Source organism: Chiloscyllium plagiosum, chromosome 21 (genome assembly GCF_004010195.1).
Source record: "Chiloscyllium plagiosum isolate BGI_BamShark_2017 chromosome 21, ASM401019v2, whole genome shotgun sequence".
NCBI classification, from domain to species: domain Eukaryota; kingdom Metazoa; phylum Chordata; class Chondrichthyes; order Orectolobiformes; family Hemiscylliidae; genus Chiloscyllium; species Chiloscyllium plagiosum.
The window spans coordinates 35,224,094-35,235,601 of record NC_057730.1 but is presented as its reverse complement, the minus strand read 5'-3'; the positions used below and the strand labels follow the sequence as shown (position 1 = coordinate 35,235,601).

General features: G+C 39.0%; 1 protein-coding gene across 4 annotated transcripts in view; it reads left to right on the top strand.

The window, feature by feature from the left end:
* Positions 1-11,508, top strand: part of iqce (IQ motif containing E) — a 65,023-nt gene that overhangs the window by 45,841 nt on the left and 7,674 nt on the right. For 3 of the 4 annotated variants that reach the window (XM_043711807.1, XM_043711806.1, XM_043711808.1), the window contains 3 exons: positions 1,605-1,673; positions 4,031-4,161; positions 5,905-6,002. In XM_043711807.1, the coding sequence (XP_043567742.1) occupies positions 1,605-1,673; positions 4,031-4,161; positions 5,905-6,002 (298 nt within the window). Of the gene's footprint in view, positions 1-1,604; positions 1,678-4,030; positions 4,162-5,904; positions 6,003-11,508 lie in introns of those variants that run through there. The other variant, XR_006314803.1, reaches the window with a different exon arrangement.

The window sequence follows — 11,508 nt, the reverse complement described above, 5'->3', positions numbered from 1 at the left end:
ATCAGTCTCCCATGGGGAACCTTGTCGAAACCTTTACTGAAATCCATATAGATCACATCTACTCCTCTGCCCTCATCAATCCTCTTTGTTACTTCCTCAAAAAACTCAATCAAGTTCGTGAGACATGATTTCCCATGCACAAAGCCATGTTGACGATCCCTAATCAGTCCTTGCCTTTCCAAATACATGTACATCCTGTCCCTCAGGATTCCTTTCAACAACTTACCCAACACCAACGTCAGGCTCACTGGTCTATAGTTCCCTGGCTTGTCCTTACCACCCTTCTTCAACAGTGGCACCACGTTAGCCAACCTCCATTTTCTGGCATCTCACCTGTGACTATCGATGATACAAATATCTCAGCAAGCAGCCCAGCAATCACGTTTCTCGCTTCCCACAGAGTTCTAAGGTACACCTGATCAGGTCCTGGGGATTTATCCACCTTTATGCATTCCAAGACATCCAGCACTTCCTCCTGTGTAATATGGACATTTTGCAAGGTGTCACCACCTATTTCCCTACAGTCTATATGTCCCATATCCTTTTCTACAGTAAATACTGATGCAAAATACTCGTTCAGTATCTGCCCCCATTTTCAGTGGCTCCACATAAAGGCCGCCTTGCTGATCTTTGAGGGGCCCTATTCTCTCCCTAGTTACCCTTTTGTCCTTAATGTATTTGTAAAAATCCTTTGGATTCTCCTTAATTCTATTTGCCAAAGCTATCTAATGTCCCCTTTTTGCGCTTCTGATTTCCCTCTTAAGTATACTCCTACTGCCTTTATACTCTTCTAAGGATTCACTCGATCTATCCTGTCTATACCTTACATATGCTTCCTTCTTTTCCTTAACCAAACCCTCAATTTCTTTCGTCGTCCAGCATTCCCTTTACCTACCAACCTTTCCTTTCACCCTGACAGGAATATACTTTCTCTGGATTATCGTTCTGTCAATTCTGAAGGCTTCCCATTTTCCAGTGAACATCTGCCCCCAATCAGCTTTTGAAAGTTTTTGCCTAATACCGTCAAAATTTGCCTTTCTCCAATTTAGAACTTCACCTTTTAAATCTTGACTTATACTTCCAATTAAAAGTACCTTTATCTTCCCAAAAACAATGCACGGAAGTGCCAATCTAATTAAACAAGGGTTACAGAACAAAGGAAGAATAATGGAGTTAAGCTATGGATCAGCCTTTACCTATATGAATTACAGCAGAACAATATCTAAGGGCTGAAAGGCTTTCTTCTGTTCCTTTGTAAAATTCGAGTGTTTTAAAACCAAAGATAGAACTTGTTGTATCAATATGTTTAAACATTCACATTAAAGAACAAAAATGAAATCACAGCTTTATTTCTTGGACAGAACAGGAAGCTTTATTCTGCAGCTGACCTAAGCTTTATGCACGGTGCAAGTGCTCTAAACCAACAGTCGTTCACCAAAAATGGAAGTGTTCTTTTCTACAGCATCAAAACAATGTCCAAGATGAAGGAAGCAGATTATCTATTAAAAGCATTCATGCTGGAAATTCTGTATAGTCCTGTTTAAAAGGAAGTCTGGAATCAAACCTTTCTGGAATAAATGTTTTGCCCTTCTGATTGTACCTAGGCAATTACTATGATTCAAGCGTCAGCACGAGGACATTTTGCACGGAAGAAGCTTGAGAGCACATATTCTGTAGGTATAAAGAAAATGTCCTTTGCCTCCCCTCAGCAGAAGAAGATAGTTACCAACATCTCTCAAGAATTTGGAAATCTTACTGTGTTAACTATCCCTAGTTATCTGAGGAGAACATTATCATTGTTCCAGAGCTATTCATAAGTATAAACTCTAAAGGAATTAATGTTGACTTTGTTTACAAATTCCAAAGAAAAATAAGTTGTAATCGCAATTCAGGATGATCCAAAGCACATTGTGACCAGTGCCCGCAGCTGCCAATTTGTGCACAACAGTGTCCCATACACAGCAAGTGAATGAATGACCATATCAACTTGTTATTGATGGTAATGATCAGGAGAAGATAGTCTTGGAATAAAGTAATGCAAGTTTTGTCCACCTGAGCAGATGTACAGGACCTAATTTTAATGTCTGAAAGTTTAGCATTCTCAGTTTTCAACTGATGCGTAGCTAGATTTTGCCTTCAAGTCCTGAATGGGATTGCACTCATTACCTTCTGCCTCTGAGGCTTAGGCTTTCATATTAGATTCTACCCTGTTTTGGACTAAAATATAAGTTTCTTACTTGAATGATACAAAATTTAGCAGCATTGTAAACCATGAGGAGCATAATGTGGAACTTGTAGACAAGTTGGTGAAGTGAGCAGACAGGTGGCAGATGAGTTCCAATGCAGGAACGTGCGATGTGATGCATTTTGGCAGAAAAAACATTGAAAGACAGTATAAAATAGGGGTGGAGGAGCAATGGGATTTGGGTGTGTGTTTGCATGAATCATTGAAAGTGGCAGGACAGGTAGAGAGAGTAGTAAGTAAAGCTTAAATTATCCTTGGCTTTATTAATAGGATGTAGAGTACAAGAGCAAGGAGGTGATATTGAACTTTTTAAGGCACTTGTTAGACCTCAGCTGGAGTATTGTATACACTTTTGGGTGCCACATTATAGATAGGATTGGATTGGAAAGAGTGCAGAAGCAGTTTACAAGAATGGTTCCAGAAATAAGGAACTTCAGTTATGAGGATAGATTGAAGAAGTTGAAACTATTCTTCTTGGTGAGAATAAGGCTAAGAGGAAATTCATTTGACGTTTTCAATATTACAAATGTACTGGATAGAGCGGATAGGGAGAAATTGTTTCCACTTAGAGTCATAGAGATGTACAGAACAGAAACAGACCCTTCGGTACCAACTCGTCCATGCTGACCAGCTATCCTAACCTAATCTAGCCTCATTTGCCAGCACTTGGCCCATATCACTCTAAACCCTTCCTATTCATATACCCGTCCAGATGCTTTTTAAATGTTGTAATTGTACCAGCCTCCACCACTTCCTCTGGCAGCTCATTTCATACATGCACCACACTCTGCGTGAAAAAGCTGCTTCCGAGATCCCTTTTATATCTTTCCCCTCTCACCCTAAACCTATGCACTCTCATTCTGGACCCAGGGAATAGTCTATGTCTATTTATCATATCCATGTCCCTCAGCCTCTGCCACTCCAGGGAAAACTGCCCAGCCCATTCAAACTCTCCCTATCACTCAAATCTTACAACCCTGGCAACATCGTTGTAAATCTCTTCTGAACCCTTTCAAGTTTCACAACATTCTTCTGATAGGAAGGAGACCAGAATTGCACACAATATTCTAAATGTGGCCGAACCAATGTCCTATATAGCCACAACATGACCTCCCAACTCTTTTACAAAAGGAACAAGAATAAGATGACATAGATTTAAAGTGATCTGCAAAAGAAGCAAGGTTGAATTGAGGAAAAGCTTTTTCACTCAGCAAGGAGTTAGGATGTGGAATGCATTGCCTGGAAGTGTGGTAAAGGCAGGTTCAATTGAGGCATTAAAGAGGGCATTGGGTGATAATTTGAAAAAAGAATTCTACAGAAATATGGGGGTAAAACAGAAAATTGGCATTAGGTAATGATGCTAGTTTAACACCAGTGCAGGATGATGGGCCAAACAGTCTCCTTTGACAACACAACACTTCCATGATTCTGTGAAAGTCTGAACCTTAACATTAGATATTGCAAAAATATTTCCACTTGTAAGGGAGACCGAAACTATTGGCCATAAATGTAGAAAATTCAGGACAAATTTTATTACTAAAGTGTTGGAAGAATGGAATCTGTTAACATAAGTAGTAGTTGAGGCAAATAGTACATTTAAAGGAAAGTTTTATAAGATAATGAGAAAATAGGAAGAAGAGTATGCAGATATTTAAAGTACAGTAGAAAGAAATGTTCAAGGAACATAAAAGCCAGTATTGTCTATGCTGTATATGTTGTATATGCTGTAATTATGAACACTGTATTTTATATGTGTTTTCATATTGGAATTATAATTTATTCCAGAATTCTCAAGTTTCTTACAGAAACAATATTCAGAAACAATTCCCAGAAGAAGATGAGAGGAATGAGGCTGTTTCTGTCATCCAGTCCTCCTTCAGGGCTCATCTGGCTCGGATGCAATACCTCAGAGAGAAGTAAGGGTTGGGATTTGTTGAAAATTGGTCTGTTAAGTTATCAGGAATATAGTTTCGATGTACAGTTCTCTCCTGTTGTCATGTATTGTTAGCTGTTAGTCCCCACAGCAAAGATGTTTCTTTACCAGATCAAAAGATTTGTGTGAGCACTTGGAGAAACCTGTCTGATTTTTTTTTTGTCATGTTCCTGGCCCCAAACCTTGCAGTGCAGCTGAACATTGGCCCAGAGGTATATGTATACTTCTAATCTATTGAACTTTCTTGCCCAATACAGAGGTCTGATTGTGGAAACGTGAAGCCATAGAGAACAGTTATTCTTTTACAGTTTATTTATGTAAATAAATATAGTGAGAATGGTTGAAAGAGAAAGGCAGGCAGGATGAGACTTGTAAAAAAACAGTTCACTCATGAAACAAACAAATCTCCAGTTACAAATGATATTTGTTACAGAGAACTAAGAGGGAGGACATTTGTAAAAGCATTGACACTCGTGGTAAATGAGCTACTTGAAACTTATAAAATAGGATAATACAGTATTGTGATCATGTCAGGTATACGTAGGTCAAACTATGTGTTTAAAAAATGCATTTGCCATTAGGAGTGAACTTGATTATTATTTTTACAATAATATCTTGGTAAACAGCAGGTTTCAAAGGGAAAGATCCTAAACTCCTGCACATGGCAAGCCCTACAATACTGTATCCTTTGACTTCCAAAAACCATTTGACAAATTTCCATACATAAAGCTTCTTTTTTGTTTAGCTTTTACATGTGAATATTCAAGATAAATTGCAGAAAAGAACAAGAATCTGTCTGAAATTTAGAGAACAAAAATAGTCATTAGAGGAGTTATGTTTAGGTTTGGGAAATATTGAGTAAGGTATTCGAGGAATCATTACTGAGCTTTCAAAATTCACATCAATTATTTGAAAACCAAGATAAAAAAGAGAGATTGTCAAATCTGCACAATTACTAAGTAGGAGGAACAATTGAATTGGAAGAGGCAACTCTATTACTGAATAAACTAGAACCAAGCAGAGAAGTGGCAAATGAAACTTACTGATTGTCAACTGGAAGCAAAAATGGTATTGATGAAAGTGAAAAAGGTACTTCATTGCCAAACAATAGATTATAATTAAGAGTAAGTGGTCAAACTATGCTATATTTGTTTGCATGAGGCACAAAAAAAAATTCATGTGCTGGAGACAGGTCACATAAGAGCCATGAGGCTGACCTTTGTTTCAAAGTCTGAATTATCAGGGAAGAATGAAGATCTTCCAGCCTTAAAATGGGCCATTGGGTGGTGAACTTAAAGAGGTCCACAAGATAACAAAAAGCATGAAAAGGTTTTTTCTTAATACAAAAGTTGACAGAATAGACCAAATGAATACATTCGATTGGTATCTGGAAGTTTTAACTAGCATTGAGTGATCAACATTTTTCATGGATTTCAGGATAATGGAGGTGGAAACACAGGCATGACTTAAGAAATTGTTGAATGCAATGATTGAACTTTAGACTTTTTCTTGTAAGTATTAAGTAAGACAAATTAACTGAGCTATCTTAATCATAATTATCCGGGGAGCAATATGAACTCCTCTCTCACTCATGTTGACCTTCAAGATCAGGAATCAAATAGTCAAAGTACTGAAACTACCTTCTAGCATTATCTGTTGTGTTCAAAATCTGGAAAATCTAGAAGTAAGTTGCAGTTTTCTTATGTTTTATCTGTGTCCTTCATAGTGCTGAGCAAAAGAAATCTACATGTGCTAGAAACACAGAAGAGACCACAATTAGAGTGAATAAATCCAGCAATGTCCAGCCATGGTCAAAGTATTCTGGTAGGTATAGAAATCTTCTGACTTGTCGGCAAGCAACCATTCTTCCACCAGAGCTAGGTGAGTTTGTGACATAGTAAAGCTCCTCACCAGCTTTTACCTATTCTACACTTATGGTTTTCATAATAAAAGCCAACTGCAATAGTCACACTATTTCCACCAGCTAAAATTAAGACTTGACTATCGTTATTCTTTACAGCAAGGTCGTTTCAAGCCTAAAGGGACATCAAGGGGTAATGGGTTACAGCAGGAAAATGGAGTTGAGGTTGAAGATCAGTCATGATCTGTTTGAATGTCAGAATAAGCTCGAGGGACGGAGCAGCCTATTCATCTTTTATTTCGTAAATTTGTTATGTCCTATATGATGATGTAGATTTAACGCAGGCTAGGAATTTTACCAAAATTCTCAAGAATTTAAGAAAGTGACAGTCTTCACACAATGTTAGCTACAATTTCAGCAGGACTCCCTGGTCCTGTTCAAATACACAACAAATCTTTTGCATCTAAGTGAACAGAAAGAGAACAAATAACCTCTCATTGCAAAAGACTACATCTCCAACAGTGCAATCATCTCTCATTGCTGAACTGAAGCGATAGCACAGGTTATGTGTGCAGGATTTTCATGCAGTTTGAACCCATCACTCTCAAAATGCCAAAGTTAAATTCAGCCAACTAAACTTCATTAACCATTACAATTTCTTTATTTCCATTCCTTTCATTCCTATTAGTACCTATGTTAGACTTTCTTGAGTCAAATCAAAATAACTACTCCCTCACTTGCCACCAATTTCTTCTGGTTGGAGATCAAATTCCTTAATTAACCAATTTAGCCAAACAAAATTGGTTGTAAAGTAAAATACTGCAGATACTGGAAAACTGAAATGAAAACAAAATAATGCTGAAAATACTGAGTAGGTGTGGAGCATCTCTGAACAACAAAATAGTTGATGTTTCAAGTCTATGTCAAACATTTTGACGAGTTCATTAAGCAGAAACATTGTCTATTTTTCTCTCTCCAAAGAAGCTGCCACACCTGCTGTTTAGATAGAGTTGATTCAATTTGTCTTGTCTCAGTACTCTAGTTCGAGTAACTTGCACATTATACAACTTTGATTCATAACTTAAATGATTGAAGAAGATACCAAAATAGAGAGGTTATATTTATCAAGAACTGTTGAACAGCCTGAAGCTGTTTGTTCAAAAAAGAGAAAGATGATAGATGCCTGTAAGATTGATATTTCCCCTTGATATTTGAACTTGTGGGTAATATTAAAACAGAGGCCATAAAAAATGAATCAGACTAGGTATATTCCAAGAAAGGCCAAGGATACATTAACTACAGCTAGGGCTCCCTGAACAGTCAAATGAAAGAGAATTTGACGAATCAAAAACATTACAAGTGTGTGATGTCAAGTGAATTCTTTGACCAGTAAACTGGCAGGGATAAAAAATGAGAATAGAGTTGCAGGTGAACATAAAATGAAAGCCAAAACGTTTCTACCAGCATGTTATGTTGAGATTGTACAGAACATTGGCGACACCTTTTCTGGAATACTGTGTCCAGTTCTGCTCACCCAGTTATAGGAAGGATATTATCAAGCTGGAGAGGGTTCAAAAGAGATTTGCCAGGATGTTGCCAGGTGTAGAAGGTTCAAATTATAAAGAAAGGCTGGGACTTTTTTTCACTGGAGTGTAGGCGATTGAGAGGTGACCTGATAGATGTTTATAAAATAACAAGAGGTAGTGATAGAGTTGATGTAGTTGTCTTTTCTGTGAGTGGGGGAATTTCAGAACTAGGGTTTAAGGTGAGATGGGAGAGATTTAAAAAGACATGATGGATATTTTTTACACAGAGTAGTATGTGTGAGGAATGAAGCTCCTGAGGGCATGGGGGATGTGGGTACAATTACAATGCTTAAAAAAGTTTGGATTGTTACATGAATGGGAAAGGTTTGGAGGGATATGAACCAGGAGCAGGCAGGTGAGACTAGTTTAGTTTGGAATTACGCTCGGCATGGACTGGTTGGACCGAAGGATCCATTTATGTGCTGTAATGACTCTATAAAACTTAGTAGAATAGGCCATTCAGCCCATCAAGCTACCTTAAACATATGCCCTCTAGTTCTGAAGTCTCCCAGCCCAGGAAAAAGAATTTGGTTATTCACCCTCTTGATTTTATAAACCTCTATAAGGTCACCCCTCGGACTCTGAAGCTCCAGGGAAAAACCCCCAGCCTAGTCAGCATCTCCAAACCATCCAGTCCGGCAACAACCTGGTACATCTTTTCTGCACCCTTTCAAGTTTAGCAATATACCTCCTCTAGCAGGGCGACCAGAATTATACACAGTATTCTAAAAGTGGCCTCAGCAATGTCCTGTACAGCCAGAACACGATGTCCCTACTCCTATAGCAAATGTTTTGACCAACGAAGGCAAGTGTGCCAAACACCTCCTTCAATATCCTGTCTACCTGCAACTCCACTTTCAAGGAACAATGAATCTGAATCTCTAGGTCTCTTTGTTTGTTAACACTCCCCAGGGCCCTCCCATTAGGTGTTTAAGCCCTGCCCCGGTTTGTCTTCTCAAAATGCAACATCTCACATTTACCTAAATTAAAATCCATCTGCCACTCTCAGCCCATTCACCAATCTAATCAAGGCCCCATTATACCCTGAGATAGTCTTCTTCCCTGTCCACTATAACACCTGCTTTGGCGTCATCTGCACACTTGCATCGTCTGAGAACTTACTAGCCACATCTCCTATATTCACATCCAAATCATTTATATAAATGACAAAAAGCAGTAGGCCCAGCACTAATTCTTTTGGCACATTGCTGGTCACAGACCCCAGTCTGAAAATTGACACTCTACCACCACCTCCTACCTTCAAGCCAATTTTGTATCCAATTGGTTAGCTTCCTCTGGATTCAGCTTTGTTGAAAGCTTTGCTGAAATCCATATAGACAACGTCTATTGCTCTGCAATCATCAATCTTCTTTGTCACCCAGAATCACAGGATAGAATTGTAAAATCCTAACAGTGTGGAAGCAGGTCATTAAGCCTATTGAGATCACACCGACCCTTCAAACAGCATCCCACCCAGACCCACCCCATCCCTGTAATCCTGCATTTCCCATGGCTAACCCACCTAACCGGCATACCCTGGACAATATGGGCACTTCAGCATGGCCAATCCACCTAACCTGCACATCTTTGGACTGTGCAAGAAAAACCGAGTACCCAGAGGAAACTCACAAAGGCAAGGGGAAAATGTGCACACTTCACAGGGACAGTCACCAGAAGATGGAGTTGAGTCAGTGTCTCTGGCACTTTGAGGCACCAATGCTAAGAACTGTGCCACCCCAAAACCTCTTCAAAAGAAAATGCAATCAAGTTAGGCAGACACAGTTTCCCATGCACAAAACCATGTTGACTCTCCATAATCAGTCCTGGCCTTTCCAAATGCATGTAAATCCTGTTGCTCAGAATCCGCATACACACTATTTTTGTAAGACTGACTGGTCTGTGGTTCCCTGGCTTTTTCTTACAACCTTTCTTAAATAATGGCACCACATTCCTTACATTCCTTCCTTCCAAGTCACATGCTGCTGAATATTTGGTTCCCAACTTTGATCTCCTTTCAACCACAATGGCTGTAAGATTAAATCCATTAATCTATATTTGTGCAATTTAGTTTGTTTATTTTGTTCTGAATACTGAATTCAAGTAAAGAAGCATTAATTTTGTTTTTTTAGAATTATTTCCCTTTTTGATACTATTTACTTTCACACAGAAACTGGTCCCAGCACAATACCAGAGAAGACCATCTCACTGGAACAGCTGCTACCCCAATACTGGTGCATGAACTGAAAGCCATTCACCTCTGCCAACCTTTTATGCCTTTAACTTGTCCAAGAAGTAGTAATCCAGAGATTATTATCTTGGAGGTTATGCTTTTTAATTTAGCCTGTAGCTGTTCAAAGTCTTTCAGGAGACAAATAGAGGCCTGTTAGGGACAAAGGATGAGATATGCTTAGAGGCACAGGGCAAGATCAGAATATTTAATGAATCGGTGCTTACCAAGGAAGAGGTTGCTATCAAAGTATCAGCAAAAGTAGAAATAAAGTGTGACTTACAATAGAGTACAGGAGTTAAGTGATTAAGGGATTCACAGGAAGGAATGGAAAGAAGTATTCTTTTGCTTTTGCTAAACTTTCAAAGCCTCTGAAATTGATTCTTAGTCTATTGCAGAAAAAGAAATTGGTTATTTGGTGAGTATCTGGTAAGGTTTATTCTATTCCTAAGCTTCAATGTAGTATATGCAGCAACAGGTGGTAAGGTTAATCCAATATATAAATACATAACTAAATATAAAATTGGATAAAATAAATAAGTAGTTAATTAGAACAAATGAAGGCTGGCAGGTCAAGTGTGTCCACAGTGCAGTATGTGTGAGTTCCTGCATGCCAGTTTGGTCCAAAGCAAACATGTCTGCAGCAAGCATTTGAAGTGTGAGCTGCTTCAGCTCAGAGTTTATGAGCTGGAAGCTGAGCTACAAACTGTGATGTATCACAGAGCAGGAAACTAATTAGAACATTTGTACCAGGAGGCAGTCACACCTTTTAGGATTAGGTCATCTGAATTGGTCAATGTTCAGAGAAAGGAGAATGTGGTAAGGGGACTCAGAGGGCAGAACTGCAGGTCCCTCAGCCTTTGCAATTGTCCAACAGGTTTGAGGTAACAGTGGCTGAAGGACCTGAACTTAAGGGAATTTATATTTGCCAGGAATTGGTATTGAAGAGACTGTTCGGTCTGAAGGTTGATAAGTCCCCGGGGCCTGATGGTCTACATCCCAGGGTACTGAAGGAGGTGGCTCGAGAAACCATGGATGCGTTGGTGATTATTTTCCAGAGTTCGATAGATTCGGGATCAGTTCCTGCGGATTGGAGGGTGGCTAATGTTGTACCCCTTTTTAAGAAAGGTGGGAGAGAGAAAGCAGGAAATTATAGACCAGTTAGTCTGACCTCAGTGGTGGGAAAGATGCTGGAGTCTATTATAAAGGATGAAATTACGACACATCCGGATAGTAGTAACAGGGTAGGTCAGAGTCAGCATGGATTTATGAAGGAGAAATCATGCGTGACTAATCTTTTGGAATTTTTTGAGGATGTAACTCTAAAAATGGACAAGAGAGATCCAGTAGATGTAGTGTACCTGGAATTTCAGAAAGCTTTTGATAAAGTCCAGGTACACTACATCTACTGGATCTCCCTCATCCATCTTCACAGTTATATCCTCAAAAAATTCCAGAAGATTAGTCAAGCATGATTTCCCCTTCATAAATCCATGCTGACTCTGACCTATCCTGTTACTACTATCCAGATGTGCCGTAATTTCATCCTTTATAATAGACTCCAGCATCTTTACCACCACTGAGGTCAGACTAACTGGTCCACAATTTCCTGCTTTCTCTCTCCCACTTTTCTTAAAAAGTGGTACAACATTAACC